The sequence below is a fragment of the Leptidea sinapis genome, chromosome 18 (assembly GCF_905404315.1).
Source record: "Leptidea sinapis chromosome 18, ilLepSina1.1, whole genome shotgun sequence".
Classification (NCBI taxonomy): domain Eukaryota; kingdom Metazoa; phylum Arthropoda; class Insecta; order Lepidoptera; family Pieridae; genus Leptidea; species Leptidea sinapis.
In genome coordinates this window covers 3,136,773-3,159,693 of record NC_066282.1, presented here as the reverse complement: position 1 = coordinate 3,159,693, position 22,921 = coordinate 3,136,773, and the positions used below count along the sequence as shown (strand labels likewise).

Here is a 22,921-nt window from a genome sequence, read left to right as displayed (position 1 = left end):
TTCAGAATACTGATACGAACCTGAATGAGCAGCTGATCTAGCACAGGCATCTGCATTTTCATTACCAGAGATGCAGATGTGACCTGGAATCCATGCTAAAACGGAACTACAAAGTGTGAGGTAGCCAAACCAGCCTGCCTATAAGTCATCTAGTAAATAAACATAGCGGTGAAATGATTGTGAAACGCAATCTGTCTTGCTATGGCCATATAGTTATAAGCATTGTTTTATTTTGAATAAATTCAAAAAGAAATAAATAGAAAATAAAACTGTTCTAACAATTTATTATTATCTATCTTCTATAAAATAGGTTTCCTTCGCCGCCCCACAATCGTCTGCCACCGTATCCAATAAGTTCTTGCCTCAACGAGTTATATTTCTTAAAGAATAGCTTCTTCAATATTCGCTTCCGGCGCTTGTCTTCTTTCAAACAGGACTCAAGTTTATCCATGCACACATCCTCCCTGTAAAATTAAAAAAGATTATTAATATGTTACTGTTTCGGAACCTCAACCAAGATAACTGTGTCTCTAGTTAGCAGTTTCATTTCAGTTCTCGTATTGATGGCACCATGTTTGATACTAGAGCTTTCTTAGGGCATGGCAATCCCTAAAGTTAAATATAATTTTTGTGTGCCGAGCTTGGATATTTGATGTTACAATTAAGTACTCGTTAAAGTTGCACATATAACACCAGTATGAAAATTCATCATTTTATAAGATTTTTCGTTTTATATCATTATACAGCGTGGTGCTGCAATGACCACATTAAATAAAAACACGGGTAGAACTATTTTACCGTAATCATAAAAAATATATTCAATAATAAAATACATAATTCACCCACGGACGAGTAAAAAAGGAAGGACTCCGCGTCGTAATAGTAGCAAGTGAAGCACCGTTATGCTAGTGTGTGTGCGGTTACGGGGGATACTAGTTACACAATTTTTTCTCCCTTAAATAATCGTTTTTACACTTTTTACAACGCCCCACAGCATTTTTAAAATATTATATTGAGACGCAAACTGATCTGTCACAGACGTTGACAATTCTCATAATGGCCGCCTATCGGCCTGTAGTAGTGAAAGTGTGTGCGTGGGGCTATGTATTTACACGTTAATCGGCTTATTTTGGTGCTACACTGTTATGTAAGGTGACACGGAGTCCTTATTTTTTTACTAGTCCGTGCCGTAATCATAAAAAATATATTCCAAAATAAAATACAAAATTCACCTAAGAAAATCAATTTTTCATAATATGATTTCGGATCAACCTGTAAGAGATCTAGTAGCTAGCGTAAGCACTGATACTTCGTGCTGTCTTTGGACCACTTAAGGGTGATTAAAATTTTGTTTCCTTAATACATACATAATTTGTTTGTTTGAAAATTTCTATTATTCACCTACTTTAAACTACCGCTGTATATTTCAATATTTCATAAACATACGTTATAAATGTAAGTAGGTAATTATGGAATATCTATGTTTTTACTGTCTTGTCTAGTGCATTAAGGTGAGCTATGGTATCACAATACAGCCAGCAGCAGAGAGAGTACTCACTTATAGTTCTGATCCAAGAGCAATTTGACAGGTTCGGTTTTCGTATACTTATCAGGTAGACGGGAACCCGGCGGCATCTTCGAGAGCTCCTTCATGATCCCCATTATTGTGTTCTCCAGTTGAGCCAACTTTGGCACCATTAGTCTTTTAATTACCTAGGAAATTATATTGAAAGAATTGAATGGTACGAGAATTATTTAATATTCAAACAAAACAAATTTTATAACTATATTTACAATACTATGATTCCATTAAAATAAAACTATTATTACGGGGAAGCGTACCAAGAATACTGGCAGCATTTCTACCTTGGATAGCGAGGCTGATCCGTTGACCGAAATAACTGCCCGCGCTTGGTTTGCCAGTAGCCTTATTGAAGCGCAAAGATAGTGCTTTGTACATTCTCCGCGCCTCTGAACCCCACGGGCCAAGTGTCTCGACACCATACGGCACAAAGATGCGACCGACATATTTGCGACGTTTGCTGTCTTCGGCAGTCAAAGCAGCAGCCCCAGCACCAACTGACGTAACTTGGACATGAGAAGGAGCCAGAGTGTCGACGCAAGTCGCGTCCCACACCAGCGTACTAAACATACATTTTGCAGCACCAAAGAAATGACTAAATCATCGTCTAGGCCTTACAAGGAATTCGTAAGCCGAAGGCACATTGATACGTGAAGGCCGAAGATAGAACCGGGGGCTCCGTGGTTTTACCTACTGCTCCACTGACACTTCGATATGGATATCTTAACGAGCAAAACTTAATTTAATTATATATTAATAAATAACAAACCTTCCCACATTTGTTTCCAGTTTTGCACGGCGTACGAAATCTCCTTCCCAGATCCATGGTGGGTAGATTTTGTATTTGCGTGATAACGTTCGACAGTGTTCCTACCGCCGTATTTTGCTCTAAACACGAAATAAATGTAATTGGAATTATTAAATTATATTTGGCAATAAGTATAATTTATTTATTTTGCGGAAATCTCGGAATATGATCACCAATTGGGTGTCCCTTAGTTGGCTCAAATTATGTTTACAACAAACCTAATGCACGCGACGCTCGTGTAAATCCCTATTTAGGGTCTTGGGCTTTCCTACCATAAAGAAATTATAACTTCAAAAAACCAGTATATTTTTAAGACTTAACGACAGAACTGAAAACATCACAGTCTCCCTTCGTCGAGTCAATCTTCTTTATCCGAACCAGCGTTACATGAAATGTAATACTCACCCCATACAATACAGTAAAAATAAAGTGAAAAAAATGCGGAAGTTTCCAATTCATAACTTACTCATTTTCGCTCTTTTTGTTTTCCCCGTTCTTGCAATATCAGGCTTGTTTGATTCGTCTGAGTTTTTTGCACAATTCACAAACGTAAATAATATTATAAAAAATAAATAGCAGACTGAAATCATTAATTTTAGATTCATTATCGTAGACGTTGTATACGTTCAGCTAAGAGCGGAGAGTTTACCTAATTTCTTCCGCCTAGTTCGCACCTACTAACAACATGTTTACAAAACAAATCACTTATCAGCATACACGTGAAACCTTATATAAAGTTTATAAATTGTGACTGAAAAGTTAACAACTTCTGTGTATTAATAATTCAATAAGCGCTTTTTAGTTATCCATCAAGGGTCGTTGGAAGAATTTTGATTTACGAAAAAGTATAATTTATTCTCGATGGATTAATATAGTTAAACCATCATACTTTCATTTGACTATTACACCTACAAATTAAGCCTTAGAGTTATTAAGACTATGATTAGTCTTCTTGATAGTCGTCTTGTAAGATGATTCTTATCTTAATCTTAATATACATAAATTGTTACGTGACACGTTGTTTGTCCGCGATGGAGTCCTAAACTAATGAACAGATTTTAATGGGGATTACTTCATGGTGTGCAGTTTAGTCCAACTTCAGAGATATGATGGCTTTTATTTCGATTTGGCACCCATAATTATTTTTATTTTCAATATTTGTTTTGTATGAACATATTTTCTGTGAAAGAATTTATTGACGCGCGGTTTGACAGTTCTGCTGTGAAACAATTTCATTATAACAACAAGGAGCCTATTTTATGAAATAATTCTTGATGTTTTGAAATATTATTGACAAATTCATAAAAAACTGTATCTTCTTTATTATGTACAGAAGAACGTCTGTAGGGTCAGCTAGTATTCAATAGAAATATTATAAAATACAACTAGCTGTCCGCGTGAATATGTTCACGCGACTTATTTTTAACTACACAAACATTTTTCTCCGTAGACCGATTTTGATCAAATACCTACAGCATAAATGTTGCTCCAGATATGGTATACGTATGTAACAGTATGGAAACTAAGCCTTGTTGATAAAAAAACTTACCAACACGTGCGTAGGTAGGTACTTGTGTAATAAAAATTTATCTGTGGGTGTTTTATAAGTCTGGTTCCAAGTCAGGTACTTCCATAGAAGTACTTGAAATTAATGATTCAACTTCACCCTAACTCAGCGTCCGGCTGGGACTGGGTCTTGAAGGAAAAGTTTTTTTTTCGCCTAACCCCTATCCGCAAAGCCGAACAGTAGATACATTAAGTTCTTAAGTTGCCATTGAATATACAAATCATTGAAGCACCAACAAGTACAATATCAGCAAAAAAATCTGGAATGAGAAAGTATTCCAATCATGTCAACTCACTATATGGGATTAATGTCTATCATCATCAACTATCATTGGCCTCAAAAAATCTTTAGAAGAGTTTAACTACAAGAATTGAGAAGGAATGAACAGCTTCTTAGCGCAACCTATCTCTATCTGAAGATTTGCTCAAAACTTTGCCCGCTAATGGACTAATGCATCTCTCAAAGCATCATCCGATTATAGTGACATGTCTAAAAAAGTATTAAGTTTGTTTTCATAAAAGTTCGAAGAGACACTTTCGATGACATGTCAACGCATATTAATTCTAAACTTAAAATTCTAAAAATTTGTGCCATAAACTGAATCAGGAATTATTAAAAGCTGAAGAATTAAAGTAATTACCAGAACTTCTTTTAATCTGCAAGATTTAAGATACTTTGCTAGATAATTATTTTTCTTTTATGTCGAGCTGTTGGATGTTGATGTCGAAATAAGCTAACTTTGTGCGGATGAAAGAGCAATGACAGGAAGCCACTACTGACCTCTACTTTAAACCACTGGACTGGCGGCTGTCAAAGTGCTTTTGTGCCTGTTTGATATCCGCCATTGTGGCGCTGTTGGCGATGTAGCAAGAGTCTGCGGTACTAAAACTAGTGATGACAACCTCAGCAAACATCGAAACTATTTACAAAAATAAATGTGTACTTTATTGTGTTGATTCTTGAAGTATAAATAACACAGAAAACGAACGAAATTAATTCAAACTGCAAAAATACTTCAGAGTATTGTACGTTCCTTCGCAGCCATATGTATTATACGTCAAAATTAGTTCTCTGTACGCTCGCTAGTGGCGCTTCAAATAGGCACAAAAAATTGCTGTCAAACATATGAAACAGCTTGTCCACTGGTACAGGTTAGTGCAGGAAGCAAAGAAGGCATGTCTAGTGAAGCACTTCTCACAGAGAAAGAAAAAAGTGTGTTGAACAAACGAAGGAACGGACACAGGTGTCTGTTTTGAACAAACGAAGGCACAGACACAGGTGTCTGTGTTGAACAAACGAAGGAACAGACACCTGTGTCAGTTACTGTTTAGGAAAGATTGTCCAAAGAATAAGCAAGATAGAGGGAACGGTAGTAGAAGCACCAATATGATGGGTACTACTGAATATGACTGAATGCAGTGAAGATCGTGAAGGGTGGTTTGTAGATAACGGAGCTATTCATCATGTTACGATGAGAAAAGATTTATTTGAGAATTTTGAGCACTTCAGCCAACCTTACGCAGTTACTACGGCTAATGGAAATGTCGTACAGGCTTTAGGAAAAGGGACAATTAGAATAAACCCTGATATTGGAAATCAGTTTTTTCTTAGTGATGGCTGGCTTGTTCCTTGTATTAGCAAGAATCTATTTTCGGTGCTAGCGACACAGGACAAGTCACAATAATGCAAATAGTTTGTTTAAGTCACGAGTAACTACATGTTCTTTAAAAATAAATGCAACTATCGCCGTGACAGGAACCAGGAAAAAGTATGGTGGTTTATTGAAACAGAACTGTGTGGCAGTGAAACAAAAGTTAACCGCATCGGTCAATGCGGTAGATACCTTGCAGCTGCTTTACCATGAACGTATGGGCCATCAGGATAAAAGACATGTAAAAGGTCTTATAGAGAGAGAGGTCAATATTAAGGCAAAGGTTAATGGTATATTTAGCGAAAGTAGTATTTTCGGAAAAGCACACAGACAGAAGTTTAGCACTAGAGAAAAAGCTTAGATGCCTGGAGAACGAATACGTTCAGATGTTTGTGGTCCTTTTCCGAAAATAATCTTTATTCGGATTCACTAGCTTTGCCAGTATTAAGTATAAAGATTTGATTTGTTTATTAAATTCAGGAGTAATACCCAAAGAATATCATAGATTTTACGAAATCTTAAAGTATTCTACAGTCGCAGAAAAATCTGAAACTGTTAATGAGTCTGGCGCGTAATATTTATTTGCTAATATATTTTTATATCTCCATATTAAAATATTTTTGTTAGGACAGAAGTTCGTGATTATGTGTTATGTTGAAAAGTATTTTCTGTGAATTACTATTACATGCTTAGAATATTAATTTCAATATTCTAAGATTACACGTAGGTAAATAAGTATCCATCCCTACTACCACATACTATTTTACCAAAGAAGTCATACATTAGGTCACAGACGAATAAAAAAAGGAAGGGCTCCGCGCCATGATATTAAGAAGTGAAGTAAGCTTTCGCTAGTGTGTGTGCAGTTAGGGGGGACACCAGATAACACAATTTTTTTTTCCCGTTATTAGGCATGGTATTATATAGCCACGTTACTTGTAACTCCGATTTTTTAATATCTAATAGATTGTTTTCTTAAATAAAAATAAATATCGTCATATTATGAGTAAATAAATAAATTACATTCCTGTGCCCGTGTCTTGTTTGCAATATCTTTGTTTTAACTGATATAAAAATGACTTACTAACGTTTTTTATTTTTTTGAATACCTACACAAAATTCATTCTAAAATTCGTTCTTTTTGGCCACTGACGTGGTATCAAATAAGTAAATTTTTAGAGAACAAACAACTACCTATGTTCTTTATAGTGATTTAGTTGCTAAGTAAATACACATCATTTAGTAACTCTTATATTATAAAGGTTAAAGGGTCTTAAGTTCAGTTCTCGGTACTTCGTCATCTTCCCAAATTTGGTCTGCCATTATTTTGTGTCTTCTAAGACGCTACGTCTCTCCACAACGCCAAGTAATGGAAATTTTCACAGAGTACTGGATCCCCGACAATACGAGCAGCTCTGCTCAAAGATGGGAACAATACTCGTTATGTGGCCGGAACCGCACCTTATAAAGCACACAAATATGGGCCGGTTTGAAGTAGTGTTTCACACTACTTCAAAATATGTTATTGTTTCTTTAAAAAATGTTGGTAAAGACTAAAAAAAAATACTGGGCAAATGAGACTTGACATCTTATGTCTCAAGGTGACGAGCGCAGTTGTAGTGCCGCTCAGAATTGGCAGTGCATTTTAATGGGCAGGGCGTATCAATTACCATCAGCTGAACGTCCTGCTCTTCTCGACACTTATTTATTATTATAAAAAAAATGAATTATCTACTTAGAACACCATTAAAATATGGATTACCCAATTTTTCGGGTAATGTCCCTGTTTATTTTCTGGTCACACTGGATGTTACTATCACGCGTGGCCTATGGACTTGCATCCCGTGCCACTAAATAAATTAAAAAAAAACTATCACGCGTTGTGGAGGTTTTGTGTTCCAAACATCGAATTAAATTGTATTATGAAAAGAACAAAAAAAGTGTGATTTCTACTATTCTATCTGTGAAATGTAATTCCTTGACACTTTTTATGTTCCGTAGTATTGTTTTTACACGTTTTCACAACGCACGACGGCATTTTTAAAATAGAATATAAAACGGCTGTAATATGGATATCTATTCTCTTTCTACGGCACTGATAGGTGACGAAAGGGTGCCACTCATAGATAATACACTTTATAACTGTTATATGTAGTGGCACCCTTTTAACTTTATATTATAAAATGTTCAATTAAAAATGCCCGCTGTCCGCTTGATAATTTATTATTTCGAGGATTTAACAGAGGGTACTCACTAGAGCTCGTTAGAGTACTATTACTCTGTTCTTGTTCTGTACACTAGCGTTTGCACTGCGTTACTAATCAGTAGAGCAAAGTATTCTATGGCGCTGGCGGGAACTCGTTAGCAAATAAAAGCATAAAAGTGTTCTGTGCACAGAGTACCTACCTTTGAAACTGAAAGTTCTGTGGGCGGGAAGTACAGAGTAGTGAGTACCTACATACTTTTAGTTCGGTAGTAACTATTTGTAATTTGTATATTAATTATAAATTTGAATTTGCATAAAAAATGCAGCAATCTAAGAAAAGGCAAAGAAGCGAAAACTGGCTGGAGGAAGACAAGGTTTGTGCAAGAATTTGCTGTGTATGTAAGTTGCGCAAGGCGTTCATGTATGCTTAACTAACAATGTTGTTTTTGTTTACAAGAATCTCTTGAAAGAATTGGTAAGGGAGCGAGTTAGTGCAATTGAAAATAAAAATACCGACACGAACTCCAATACAATAAAAGTTGCTGCGTGGAATAATTTGAGAGACAGGTGGTATCATAAATTGAATATTGCTATTCTTGCATTATTTTCGGGCCAAACAATAAACATAAGTCACGATTAAAATAAATTAATAATTATTATTACCCAAATAAACTTCGTTGTTTTTTATTTCAGTTTTAATTGTGTGTGCAAGGGTGCGCACCGCACGGTAGCCCAACTAAAGGCACAGTGGGGTCTCATAAAAATAAATGCTAAGAGAAAAAAGGCGGAAGAAAGTAATGGAACACATGAGACTGGTGGTGGTCCACCACCAATAATCTGCTGGCTGCCTGGTGAAATTCCTAGTGACAGCAATGATTATGATTCAGATAGGATAAATCAGGTAGGTACCTAGTATTTTATTGTAATTGTTAAATTCATCTCACCAATGAGTTGAGTTTTCTGTGTATGATGTAAATAAAGAAGTGTAGTGAGAATAGTGATACATAATGTACCTTAATTTATTAGATTTAGGCATTATTCTAGAGGGAGTTATGTTAAATTAAAAGTCAAAATTTTAATTGACTTTATACCAAACTTATGTTAAGAACACAGATCAACATATACAAGGAAAAAAAATTATAACTGTACTTTTTCTATCTTAACAAATTAAAATATTAGGATTATATGTATACAAAGAAAATAATATTCTAGGAAATAAGATCAAACGGGGTTTTTTATAACAATTGACAAATTTTAATGCCACCAACTAAGAATTCACAAACAAGCCAACATGTAATTAATTAACTTTAAAATGAAATACATCCATTTTGTTAAGCTTCTAAGAATAAATTTCAAATATTACAGTGACTAATATTCAAACAGAAATTGGGCAGAGTAACACCCTAACTTGTTAAAGGTAGCAGTGAAAATGTGTCGACACTAGGGAGACATCGCCTTTTATAGACGTCTTCACCCTATCCACCTGTCACTGTCAACAATATATATGCACAGTGAAATGTTATGGGTGTACTATACTTTGAACCAGACTTTCTTTAGGTCATCACTAATGACGTGTGAAGTCAGAAATGAATTTGCATTATATTTTAATGCAATTTTTGAAGTGCTAAGTTTTTGCAAAAACTGCATCCCTCAACCCTTATCAGCTATTTTTCTGAACTCTCTTTGACCTAAAACAGATGAATAATGTAGATGTGACATAATATCAGATAATAGTAAAATGCCTACTATTCATTGCAGCTGTGAGGCAAATTATGTTTATATTTTGCCATGACGATAGTTATTTTGTATGTGCATTTTCTTTAGCTGACATTGAAAATCATTCTAAATTTGTATTTACTTTAGTTATGTATTACCCAATAAAGATAGGTAATTCTAATCCAATTATGAAACTATGTAATGCATACATTTAGGTAGAAAAGATCGGCCTGTCTGCGTAATACTCCTTGATTTGACCTTTGAATCATGATACCCCGGAGGTGCCAAGCAGACATATTATGTCTGCTATAAAAACTACCGTTGAGCGTCATGCGGTGACCTTGGCGTCGGTAGATAGGAATGGCTCGTGCGCCACGCGCGGTGTGGCAGCTTGGCAACCCAGCTGATATTTACTGCTCTGTGATTGGAGAATGTGAGAAAGACATTATCCAATCACAATCACGCAATATTCCTTAAAAGATGCCGACCACTGTCGCAAATGAAACGGCTTCTAAAGGTGTATTCACACTGCACTATTTTTAATTGAAAATATTTTTTATGTTGGAAATTAAATGGGTTCATATTTTTGATAAGTTATTATTTTCTATGTAGAATTATTTGAAATTTTCTTCAGCTGACTATTGCATATGACTTAACATAGCATTGAAGGGCTGTATACCCTTTCTAATTCACACAGTGATGTTATTTAGCTTGCATAATAAAGTTAACCAGCAGAATAAGTTCAAATGTTGCATAATATTTGTATTACATATTCAAACATAATATTTTTTATAGATTAAAGTTGAGGAGCTGTCTGAACCACCTCTTCCAGTAGTGTCGGACCACCAACAAGCAAAGAAAACCAATAAATATAAAAGAAAGGTACCTACAATATACATATAAACTGAATACATATTCAATAATACATATTCAAACATAATATTTTTTATAGATTAAAGTTGAGGAGCTGTCTGAACCACCTCTTCCAGTAGTGTCGGACCACCAACAAGCAAAGAAAACCAATAAATATAAAAGAAAGGTACCTACAATATACATATAAACTGAAAACATATTAATAGCTATAAGCATATAATGGACATCAATAGAATTTGATCTTTAACAACAAACAAATAGATAAATAAATAATATTTTTATATCATATTCCAACATTTTTAATCATCAATGGATTTTAAATCACTTATTGAGCATCATAAACCACCACCCATTCGTAAATTTATGCCTCAGACCTAAAAACAATGAGCGCAAGAAACTATAATAAAAGATTAATACTATATTATTTTTAATGCATTTCATTATTTTAGGTCTGCCGCAAGACACCTGCAGAGCAAATTGCAGCAGTAGAAATAGAATGCAGGAGACAGCTGCATTCAATTCAAATGGAAAATGAGAGGCAGAGAAGCAAAAATTTAAAGCTTAAAGAAATTTTAATAAAAAAACGAATTAAATTTCTCCACAGAAATATTAAACTATAATTTATATTTTTATTGCAAGCTCTAAGATAATTATAAAAATGAAAAATACAACCAAATCGAAGAGAAACTCAAAGAATTCACAAAAGTGAACAAAGCAATAACAAATCGAAAGAACTATCAGAAACAACATTGAATGTTTTGGAGAAAAGAAAATCAATAATAACTGGACAAGACAGTAAAGAAAATCATAGACTATTAGCAAAACTTACTATTAAAAAAACAAATAAAAGAAAACATGAAGAAGGATATGAACAACAAACAATAACAAACTTTAGAAAGATATATTCAAATTACAGGAGGTGTCAAAAATCTTTGAAAGAATTATGTGAACAAGGCAAAGAGTGGATTGCCAAACTAAAGAGCACACTAACATAAAAAGGCGAAAAGAAATCCAAAAACTAGCAACAGATTTCTACAAACCCTTTACTCTAATAGTGATACTACTAAACAGTAAAAGTTCGATAAAATATCAGCCAAAGAAAAGCAAAACAGCACAGAATGGGAAACCCGAGATCCTAATTTCAGAAGTTGTGAAAGCCATAAACTCACAAAAAATGGAGAAAGCCATGGGTCCTGACAACATACCAAATAAACGGATAAGAAGCGCCATCAATGAAATAAGCTCAGTATTAACAGAAATATTCAACGAAATCCTTTATTCAGGGTTTACACCAAGCCAATGGGGAAGTTCATATATTATTCTTATTTACAAGAAAGGAGCGAAGTCTACAAAGTTTTTGCTAAAGTTATATTGGAGAGAATTTCTAAAAAATTTCATGAAAACCAACCAATTGAGAAGCCAGATTTAGGAAAAACTTTAGCACTATTGATCATATCCATACAGTAGAATTGCAGAAATATAATGAATACTTTTTTTTTTTTGATAATATCTGCTTCATGGCAATCTGTTTTCCAACAATAAGCCACTTCTTTGTTTGATTTCTCAGTTTATGTTTTCCTCAAGAGCCACACTTGTGTGAAAATTCTTTTCACACGACTCTCTTGTTGTCAAGTGGTAAATCTTTTATGTAGGCTCGGTATGTCACTTCTTTTTAGCCGGGTATACTGAAGAGCATCTTCTCCACTTAGAGCGTGTGCCAGTTTGTTTACATGGACGGTCAGCTTCTCCTGATACTTCAGGCTGTGTTGGGCTATTTCCTGTCAACTGTTTTAAGGCCGAAGTCGAAGTATATGTATCTATTACTTATACAATGAGGGATGCCAAACATTGTTCTCAGAGCTTTGGTCTGGAATCTTTCCAGGATATCTATATTGCTATTGCTGGCAGTTCCCCACAACTGTATTCCGTAAGTCCACATTGGTTTTATGGTAGTTTTATACACTAGCATCTTGCTGTTGGGATTTAGTTGTGATTGGCGTCCCAATAACCAGTTCAGTGACCGCAATTTTCCATCTAGTTGTTTCCGCTTTGTCCAAATATGTTTTTGCCATGTAAGTTTTCTGTCTAGGTGCATGCCCAAGTATTTTGCGTTATTATCTTGAGGGATAACTTTGCAGTTTAGCTTTACTGGTGGACATGTTTCTCGCCTAAGTGTAAATGTTACATGTACCGATTTGCTCTCATTGGCTTTTATTCTCCAACGCTTCAGCCACGTCTCAACTTCTGTTAGGTGGTTTTGCAACTGTGATGAAGCCGTTTCTGGGTTGCTATGAGCCGACAGTAATGCCGTATCGTCAGCGTAAGTCGCAGTAGTGGTGTCGTCAGTTGTTGGGATATCTGCTGTAAAAATTTGGTATAGTACAGGGCCCAAGATACTGCCTTGAGGGACACCTGATTTTATTTCGTGTACTTCTGAGAGATCATCGCTGTACTTCACTTGGTAGCATCTTTTATGTAAGTAAGATTTAAGTATTCGGAATAGACAATGCGGGAGATGCTTTTTTATCTTGAACAGGAGGCCGTCATGCCATACCTTATCAAACGCTTGGCTGATATCCAAAAAGACTGCCGAGCAATATAATTTATTTTCAAGGCATCTGCTAATGGTGTCAATTATACGGTGTACCTGTTCAATTGTCCCGTGTTTTTCCCGAAATCCAAATTGATGGTTCGGTAATACTGCACTTAGATGTTCTTTCATCCTGTTAAGCAATATCCTTTCAAACAGTTTGCCAATAACTGGTAGCAGGCTGATAGGTCTATATGAAGTAGCTTCGTGTGGGGGTTTACGGGGTTTCGGTACCATGACTACATGTGCAATTTTCCATTGCCCAGGGAAATGTTCTAGACTTAAGCTGGCATTAAAGATGTTAACTAATTTCATTACACCTTTATGAGGCAGGTTTTTAAGTAATGTGGCATCAATGAGGTCATAGCCGGGTGCTTTACCTTCCTTAAGGTTCCTTATTTCTTTCATGATTTCTTTTGGGCTGGTACTTTTTAGTGGAAGACACATTTGGTTCGCAGATTCAATGTATTTCTTGATTTCCATAGTTTGTTCGGGATTGTTTTCAGGGAATGGTTGGAAAACTGTTTTCAAATGTTCTGCAAAGATTGTTGCCTTTTCTTTATTTGATCTTGCCCATCCTCCTTTTCCATCATTTATAGGAGATAAGTGGATTTTCGGGCGCTTTAGATTCTTGGTAGCCTTCCACAGCGAGTAGTTTGTGTCTCTCGTTGGATCTAGGTTCGAAAGATAGTGTTGAATATTATCATTTTCTAGGGTGCTGATAAGGCCTTTGAGTTCGTTTGAGAACCTATTGAATGCAGTCCTATCACTGGGATATCCAGGTTTTTCTCAAACGACGGCGCTCTTGTATTTTCTCTTTAATATCCTTTGGATATGAGTTATGTTTCATAGGTTTTCCTTTACCTGTCTTTTTTGGAGTTGCAGAATTGGCAGCAATGTGAATAGTCATATTAAGTTGTTCCAGTTGTCTTTCGAGTTCTTCTATTGTATTAATCTTGGTCTTTAGTTCTGTCTCTGTCGTGATTATATTTTTATAGATTGTCCAGTCTGTAGTGTTCATGTTGTATATTCTAAGGGGGGGTTCTACCAGATTAACTGTTGTAGTAACATTCAGTATAACTGGTGTGTGGTCAAATGTGAGATCTATACGTGGTTCTATGTTTAAGTAGTTACTATCTATGTTTTTAACAATAAAAAAGTCTAATAAGTCTGGAATTCTTAGTCTGTCGGTAGGCCAATAGGTAGGTTCTCTGCCGGAATGACATTCTAACTTCATCTCTTCTGTGGCTTTACAGAGTTGTCTTCCTCTAGTGTTGGTCAGCCTAGATCCCCAATTTAAATGTTTTGAATTCCAGTCGCCAGCACATATAAATCTGTTACCCAATGTAGAAAAATAGTTTACGAAGTCGCTGGCAGTTATAGTATGTTTTGGAGGACAGTATACAGCGGAGAATACTGTTTCTAGTTTGCTGTCTACAAGTTTAATAGATGTTGCTTGTATTTTTTTTCTGTTCGGTATTCCTCAATAGGGTAGTGTTTAACGTTGCTTTTAATAATAACTGCTGTTCCTCCATGGCTATTCCCAGTTGGGTGATTGGTTGTATACACTGTATAGTTATTAAAGTTTATGTGTGTCTTCGGTGTCAAAGTGAATCTTGTTTCAGAGATTAGTGCAATATCAATCATTTCTGTTCTGAGAAAAGTTTCTAGTTCTTGACGACGTTCCGTCAAGCCGTTGGCGTTCCAAGTGACTACTTGGAGGTTTCGGGTCATTTTTTAACCAGGCTGCTGACTAGCTGAACCATACGGTCCATCATTTTGTCCATGATTTTTTCCATCATTGTCAACATTGAATGTTGTAGTTTTTCGAACATTATGTCCATTAAGTCAGTAAGGTCGGCCAAGTCGTTCTTTATGTCTTTTTGAGTATATTGTTTTTTGGTTTTCGTTGCTACTGAATAGGTTTTAATTAGGTTTTGATTATCTGTGCAGTTAGGCTTTGAACCCGGGTGTGGACCCGGGTTTTTCATCTCTATATTGCTAGGCATTGGTGTTTCTTTTGTCTTAGGGTCTAATTTAAGAATTCTTTCTCTATACTGTTTGTACACTTTGCATCCTTTGTAACTAGCGGGGTGTTTTTCGTCACAGTTCGCGCAAGTAGCCTCAGTGTCTGGTTTTTTGGTACATGTTGTTGTAGGGTGAGCGCTACCGTATTTAACACAGCGATAGGGCCTGAAACATTGGTTCTTGGAATGCCCAAATCTCTGACACCTCTTGCATTGAATGATTTCCTTTTTCTTATATGGGGCTTCAAAAGTAATCTTCATGTTATTCAAGTATTTTACATCGAAAATGGCTTTGTTGTTTGGTTTTGGTTCTAAGTCGACATAAAAAACAGGCAACGGTTCCTTTGTAGCTCGATGTCTGATATTGACTATTTGTCTCACTTCATGTCCAATTTCATACAAATCTTTTGAAATTTCTGTGGTATTTTCTGAAGCATGGAGTCCGCGTAATACTACTCTGTACGCTCGCTCGCTTTTAAGCTGCTAAGTATAGTGTGAGATATTATCGGCAATGAAATTCTCTCGAATCGTTTTGTATGTCTGGATGTCTTTAGGTATAATTTTTATGACGTGCCCAGATCTTAGTGTGGTCATGAGGTAAAGATCGCTTTTTACAAATTTGTTTAGTACATCTTTAAGAGAATTTACATTAATTACGCCCGTAACAAAGATGGGTTCTGGCTTTGGTACATATACTTTATCTGTATTGTTGGTTTTATTCGTAGGCTCCGTATCGAGTAGTTCAAAACTATTGCGTGTAGGAATCACAAAGTCTGGGGAATTTTTCTGTTTTTTATTCCCGTCATTGTGAATTGGACTTGTTTCTTTCCTTTTCTTTCTTCTGGTGGGAATTTCATCCCTTTGCCATTCTTCATGGTCTGATATTATGTCGTCACTGGCAATCGGCAGAGTATCGGATTGTGAATCCAGATAGTCTTTCTCCTTGTTTTGTTGGTTGTAATTATAGTAATTAAGCTTAGTTGGCAGAGACGATGTCGAGTTGCTTCTGTTCCGAGTAAACATGCTTTCATACAGAGTTTGTTGGATCATGCTGTTAGGGTTGGTTGGTTTTTTAGAGATGGTAAAGTTTGTTGATTATTTGTATTTAATTGGTTCATTTTATTCCCACGAGTAAGGCCGATATAACAGTCGCTAGGAAGGTGACGCCTATTCTCCCTAGAAGGCTAATGCAACGACGTTTGCCAGGTCCGTCGATGTGGATCGTTTGCGACTGGTCTCCCACCAGCCATGCAGTCTCTTGGCACGAATCTCACCGTAGACTTAGGGTAATTTTTTATAGAAGCTGTCTTCTTCATAGTCCGGACAATTAAGCCAAGGCTACCGATCCTGCAGATAGAGTTCACAGGGTTGCGGTTTGTGTGAGTCATTTCCTACTCTCACTGTTAGACCAAGCTGATTAGGCTGGTTTGGTCGGGTTAATTCACCGCCGCCCGAGACCCGGCGTTGTTATTCATTTGGCACCACCCAGGGGGCACGTGTAGGGTAGTGGCTAGGTAGTTCCTACGGACGCGAATAACTCTGCCCCCCTACTATGATGAATACTAAAAACTTATTTATCTTGCATTCATTGATGCATGCAAAGCTTTTGAAAGTCTCATTCATAAATTTATTTGGTCAATTCTGGAGGAACAGGGTATCAGCAAATTGTACATCAACATTATAAGAAACATCATTCACTTTTCAAATAAACTGAGGAGTCAGACAGGGAGATCTTTTGTCCCCAAAACTATTTACAATGTACTGGAAAGAATTTTCGAAAATTAGATTGGTATGAGTTTGGCTTAAATATCAATGGTCGACCACTTAATAATCTCAGGTCTGCTGACAATATAGTTCCGTTAGATGAAGATCCCCGAAAACTCGAAACTATGATACTACAGCTTGCGCAAGAAAGCCAAAATGTCAGACTAAAAGATGAACCTAGAAACGCCAAAATTGATGACCAACTCAGAACAGATAGGAATCAAATGTGATGAGATACTAACCAAGTATCTCAATGAATATGTTTATCTTGGACAAATAAGTTCTCCTTCTAATCAAAGGACCAAGGAAATCAACAAAAGAGTAGCATGTGGATGGAGAAAATACTGGACACTAAAGCAGATTTTAAAAAGAGAAGACCTAAGCATAAACATCAAAACAAAGACCTACAACACATGCATTCTACCATGCATAACTTATGGCTGCGAAACCTGGGCTCTGACCCAACAACACAGAAACTTACAGTGTGTCAACAGGCAATGGAAAGGAGTATGTTGGGAATAAAAACTAAGAACAGAGTCCATAATACATTCATAAAACAAAAGTCAAGGACATCCTAATGCGAATTGATCAGCAAAAATGGAGATGGACAGGTCATTTGCTTTGCTGTAACCTAGAAAAATGGTCCAAGCAGGTTACTCTTTGGTACCCAAGAGAAGACAAACAGCTTAGAGGATGGCTACCAAAAAGATGGGAAGATGAAATATATCAGACATTAGGCCCATATTGGACCGAAATACTGGAGGAAGCCTTTGCTAATAGGCACTTCGAAGTCAGAGATATCATATAAATGTTCATTTTGGAACCTCTAGCTACCGAAGTTGCATCTTTTGAATATTTTGTTTAATTTTATAAGCTAGAGTAGTTGGAAACAGACTTCGAAAGAAATAAAGTCTATTTTTATTTATTATTTTATATTTTTATTATACTTAAATTACATTAAAATTCATACCAAGAAGAATTTTGGAAAAGCAATAATTGTTGAATTTCTACTAGATTCTTCTTCAAAACATAGATATCTTTACAAATCAGTAGCTATATTAAAAATGTTATTGACAATTTCCATACCTACTTCCCATAAATATCAATGTTAGCAACTTAATTATCTAAGGCAGCAGGCATTGGAAATACTGTTTCAACATACCAAAGCAACATTCCACATCATTTCTAGTTGTATGTGCCTCACTATATTTCTTTTCAGCAAGATTGTGGTCTCAAGACCATGGTAGAGTAAAAGTAAAATCTATCTTAGTTTACAATTTTAAATAGGTAAATATTCTTGAATATTTAACATTGAGGAAGTCCTTTTCTATCTATGAGATAATGGGGTGCATTCCCACATGTGTTTTTATTCTTATATAGATGTTATCAAGACACTCAATTATAATTAGAAAACCCTTGGTGAAATTCTATCAACAACATCCTTGGCGATAGAGGTGAGCAACTGTATATTAGGTGAGGAAAGTCGCGCGAGCGCACGTGCTACTCTGCTGCATATCCGACTGGTAGTTGCTTGAGATAGCCCATGAAGCTCCCCAGCATCTTCTTGAACCTATAATGTAAATAATCTTATATGTAATATCCTCTTTTGAGGTCGCGGAATGGGGTAACATAACCTCCATTTTTCATATCACCGCTCTTTGACAACAATTCTCTTAAAGCCTAGCCAAGTATTGGAATACTCGGTCTCGAAATCTTGAGCGGATGTTAGTTCCACGGTCATCTGGAAAGCAAAGCTCAAAGAGCACAACAGTCGTTCAAGCCGGCCCACATTCTAGACTGAATTGCGGGGGCGTGCATTCGTGCAACGCAGAGCTACTCGAATTGTCGGACCAGTGTCCTGTCAACGGCCAGACCACTTGGAGTTGTGTAGACATGTTGCTTCATTGTGTGACTTCTACCACATATATCACGGAAAGTGTTCTGAAGAGCTGTTTGACCTGATTCCTGCCGCCGAATTCCACATTCGCACAACACGCCATAAATTAGGATATCATCCCCACCATAAAGGCCGGCAACGCTTCTTTGATTCCTCTGGTGTTGCAAGATAATGTGACCGGCGGTGATCACTTAACATCAAGTACGCTCGTTTGTCCTGTATTCCATTAAAAAGAAAAGCTCATTATTTGATTATATAAATATCGAAAGTGATTAACTCACCTCACGAAGACCCCAACACCTAATTGCCGTTAATACCTGCAATTCTGGTGAGGTGCCACAACCTTTACGATTCAGCTCCAACTCTTCACGGACTAAATTAATTATGACCTTAGCCATTTGTTTTGAAAACCGGTACCGCTTTAGGAATACCTCGTCACCCAGAGAGAACGGATCGATTCTCTTACGATACACTTTCGTACGTGAACACTTTTGAATGCATGCAATGCTATGCAGGGATTGTATGGCTTGCATTTTTAAATACCTAAGCAAATAGAAATATTTATTAAGTCATGAGAAAAAATTAAAAACAACAGTAATTGCCAATTTGTAACAATACAATATTGAATATATTACTACAAATACCTACCTTCTTAAAATTTCAATGTTTATAAACATTCAACTGACATGGACATTAACCAACGTCAAATACGAAACAGCTGACCGAGTACGTCAGCCACATTTTTTGCTAGATCACAATATTCACAAATCACAGGTATTCTAAAAGTGTTAAAAGTCTCTTTAGAGTTTTTACTCAAGAACACTATTGTGTTCTTCATTCGGCTGAAAATAGGATTGTGAAAAGTGACTCAGTTCATTCGTGAGTTTTTTTTATGAGTGTTCAGCTGTAATATGCCATTTTTCAACATTCATGCCGTTGTGGACCTTGTTTGCGAAAACCGATGTGTCTTATGAAAAAGACCAACCAACCGATTTATGTGAAAACCAAATTTCTAAGAAATAAACAATGAATTACTTTGTTCTTACCGGGGACCCAGGTTAGGTACATAAAAAAAATTAATAAAATTCGTTTACAGGTGGGTTTCCACATTAAAAAACTGAAATATTTTAAATTTGCAGGTGTCGGAAAGACTACTCTAACAAAGAAACTTTGTTCTTCATTAAACAAAAACGACATTAAAACTGTTGGTTTTATAACTGAAGAAGTGAGGAGAAACAGGGTTAGAGAGGGGTTCGATATTGTCGCCTTAAATGGGCTGAGAGGCAGATTAGCCAGAGATCAGTCTTTACTCGATGTACCTACAAAATATGCAGTTGGAAAATATGGTGTCCTAATTGAAGAGTTCGAAAGTATTGCTTTGCAATCATTGCACAATGTACTTAATTTTTTATTACTGTATTGCAGGGCTTAAAGAGTATTAATCTTGCATATTATGAGATCTCCTCCTCTCTCAACTTTGAATTTGAATGAAATGATTTCTTAGGATTTTTTTTGTTATCAGAATACCTAGTACTTATATAGTTTATTTAAAACCTTAATCCATTCTTGTAGGTGGATGTCCCAAAAACATGTTTAATTATAGATGAAATTGGAAAAATGGAATTATTCAGTGTGGCATTCAAAAATAAAGTTAAAGAAATCTTTAGTAATAATAAATATATTGTTGTAGCAACTATTCCAAGCAGAAAGAGTGATGCACTTATTGAATCTATCAGATGCAGATCCAAAGTATGGACGGTAATCATACTTAAATAAATAAAGAAACAAACAAACAAGTTGACTAAGAAGTTTTTTCCACATAGGTAGCATTTCCTATGTTATCACACTTATCAAAATATATTATGGTGGTGGTGACTAGTGATTAGTACTTAATCTTGATTTGCAGGATTTGTCCTCATTGAAATTGCCCCTGAAAAAGGCACATTACACAAGATCTCTCTTGCTAAAACAGTGGTATATACTAATAAAATCAATTATTATTATTATAAATTATAATTTTGGCATGTAAAGTAATCATGCTATTATATAGAGAATAGAATAACTTCTTTACAGGTGACTCGAGAAAACAGAAACAATTTACATGAAGAGATAATGAAAGAAATCACCAGCTGTTTTAGCAATAGCAACTAAGGTTTGATATTAAAAATAAATAAACATACATAATATGTTTTTTTATTGTTATTCAAGAATGGAACTGGGACTATTACGGGAGAATGGAAATGGAATCTCAGAAATAGACAAACAACTGTGAAAAATAATATGATCTATTAAATTGTTATATGACAGTTTCAGGTGATTTATATAAGAAATAGGATGTACAACATTATTATGTCAGTCAGATCTTGAGTGGTGTCATGTACAGCACAGAAGTCGAAAATTGCTGTTGGTGCAGGGCATGCAAGTGCATAATTGACAGTCTGCATAGCTGCACTTCAATTTCAATACAAATTTATTCATTTGGAATTCCCTTTGATGCCAGTTAAGTGCTTAGTGTAACAATAGCCAGTTGCCTCAACAAAAAGGTCCAGTTTACGGTTGCCGGGATTCTAAATGAAACTTTGAATCATGATCAACAGTCAGTGTCATTATGGATCTTAAAGAAGCAGGTTGAGCATGACTGAAGCTGTGAAACTGTTCGAATGAAGGGGATATACATGATTGCCAATACCAGCAACTACTACAAATTTGATAATTGCCAGTTGAGGCATTTTGAAACTGGTTTTACGATCAAGGATGCAGTAACTGAAACTGTTGCCAATCATCGAGTCGCTATATCGAGAGCTATATACAAAAATCAATCAATAATAATTATCAGCTATAGATCGTCTTATCTTCTCTGCCACTCCTTTGGAAACAATTGGCGTTTTAAGACAAAATAAACTCTCCCAACAATATTTTTTGGGCTTTTGCATCATTATCTAGTCCCAGGTTGCCTGATCGCTCCAATTAAGCACATGAATAGTATTAAAAAGTAGATGCTGTCACCTTTTTTTGGATCGAATGGACAACGACTAACTTCAATAAGTTGGGGAATAAACGCGTTAGCACCGGCGTCAACTCGGGGGCACACATTCTGAGATGTGAGATGTGAGAAATTCCATCCGATTCGGTCGACTTCTTTACGTCCAACAGAGCTCGCCGAAAAATTTTATCGTCGAGTTGACGGCCAAGAGGGTGTCGGCTCTCTTTTGTCGTATGGGTCAGGGTGCCATGGGCCGTTCACCGTGTGCAGCGGCAACAGGGACGGCCGGTCGTAGTTACCTGCTGCTCGGTCGTAGCTGCTCTCCGATTTTGACTTATTTGCACCGGCGTTCTGTGCTGAAAGAATCTGGAGGCACGGTTGTTACCCTATATTATCACATAAGCAACGGCAAAGGCACTAAGATCATCCATAGAAGCCTGCCCCAAGGGTAGGATGCAAAAAAGGAACACATCCCATTTTGCTGACACCGCCTCAAAGTGGTGGTGGAAGGCGTTTAAGTTGGAGTGTATTCCCTTAGTGTTGCCGTGTTGTTGTCTCGTTGGTTCTCGGTACCCTCCTGGGATAAAATCTCTAAGGACCGCTGTCATATTGTGGAGGGACGGGAGGGTCGTCATTGCTCGACACTAACCAATGCTAAACAAAATGGCACTAAGCCGCTGCTTTACGCCGGTATTCTGTGTTTTTCCGGCGAGTGTGTTTGATGCATAGAATAGATACCAACTCAGTGGCAGAAAATTAACGTGTAATTTTTCTATAAGTTGGCATTGATCCAAATTTTATTTACTATCGGTAGTAATATTGTTTATTGTTGAAAAAATTTAAAACTTTCGTTTCGTTGTAGTTTTTAGAAATAATAAAAATTTGTTATGTTGTTACAGTGATAACCCTCACTTCTAGGATTAATAATAATTATCACTTTAAAAACACAACAAATTGTTTAAACTTACAAGAGCGACAACTCAAGTCAATTTCCTAATATGCAAATATATTTATTGAACAGAAATATATTTTTGTCAACATGGTGATCGAATCATTTAGACAGCAGACATCATAAATGTTTTCTTGGAAATGAACATATTTATCAAAATGAAGAAGACAACATCATATTTTCTTATTAGATTGCTAACTCTATGAATATTTTTTTTCAACACTGAACTTAGTACACACGCATTCTGCTGGTGCATTTTAAAACTAATTCATGTTCCAATTAAGTAAGCATCAGCACAATTCGGCATT

The 22,921-nt window shown here is 36.1% G+C and overlaps 2 protein-coding genes across 2 annotated transcripts; one reads left to right on the top strand and one right to left on the bottom strand.

Moving 5' to 3' along the window:
• Positions 1-267: 267 nt before the first annotated feature.
• On the bottom strand, positions 268-3,069 carry LOC126969508 (uncharacterized). Its single transcript, XM_050814976.1, has 4 exons — positions 2,857-3,069; positions 2,352-2,470; positions 1,559-1,713; positions 268-464 (listed from the first exon to the last, which is right to left on the bottom strand). Exons 1-4 carry the CDS (start codon positions 2,993-2,995, stop codon positions 293-295), a joined length of 585 nt encoding a protein of 194 aa, XP_050670933.1. The 5' UTR covers positions 2,996-3,069; the 3' UTR covers positions 268-292.
• Positions 3,070-19,401: 16,332 nt separating this feature from the next.
• Positions 19,402-21,596, top strand: LOC126969509 (nucleoside-triphosphatase THEP1). Its single transcript, XM_050814977.1, has 5 exons — positions 19,402-19,738; positions 19,821-20,077; positions 20,254-20,439; positions 20,755-20,833; positions 20,989-21,596. Exons 1-4 carry the CDS (start codon positions 19,708-19,710, stop codon positions 20,830-20,832), a joined length of 552 nt encoding a protein of 183 aa, XP_050670934.1. The 5' UTR covers positions 19,402-19,707; the 3' UTR covers position 20,833; positions 20,989-21,596.
• The last annotated feature ends 1,325 nt before the right edge of the window (positions 21,597-22,921 follow it).

What these genes read in the sequence shown, in the direction of transcription:
- LOC126969508 (XM_050814976.1), bottom strand. Translation starts at nt 2,995, where the DNA reads ATGAATCTAAAATTAATGATTTCAGTCTGCTATTTATTTTTTATAATA. An exon ending in CTGGAAACAAATGTGGGAAG is followed by an intron (nt 1,714 to 2,351) that starts GTTTGTTATTTA and finishes ATAATTTCCTAG; the next exon opens with GTAATTAAAAGACTAATGGT. An exon ending in CTCTTGGATCAGAACTATAA is followed by an intron (nt 465 to 1,558) that starts GTGAGTACTCTC and finishes TTAATTTTACAG; the next exon opens with GGAGGATGTGTGCATGGATA.
- LOC126969509 (XM_050814977.1), top strand. Translation starts at nt 19,708, where the DNA reads ATGAATTACTTTGTTCTTACCGGGGACCCAG. An exon ending in TGTTCTTACCGGGGACCCAG is followed by an intron (nt 19,739 to 19,820) that starts GTTAGGTACATA and finishes TTAAATTTGCAG; the next exon opens with GTGTCGGAAAGACTACTCTA. An exon ending in CTTTGCAATCATTGCACAAT is followed by an intron (nt 20,078 to 20,253) that starts GTACTTAATTTT and finishes CCATTCTTGTAG; the next exon opens with GTGGATGTCCCAAAAACATG.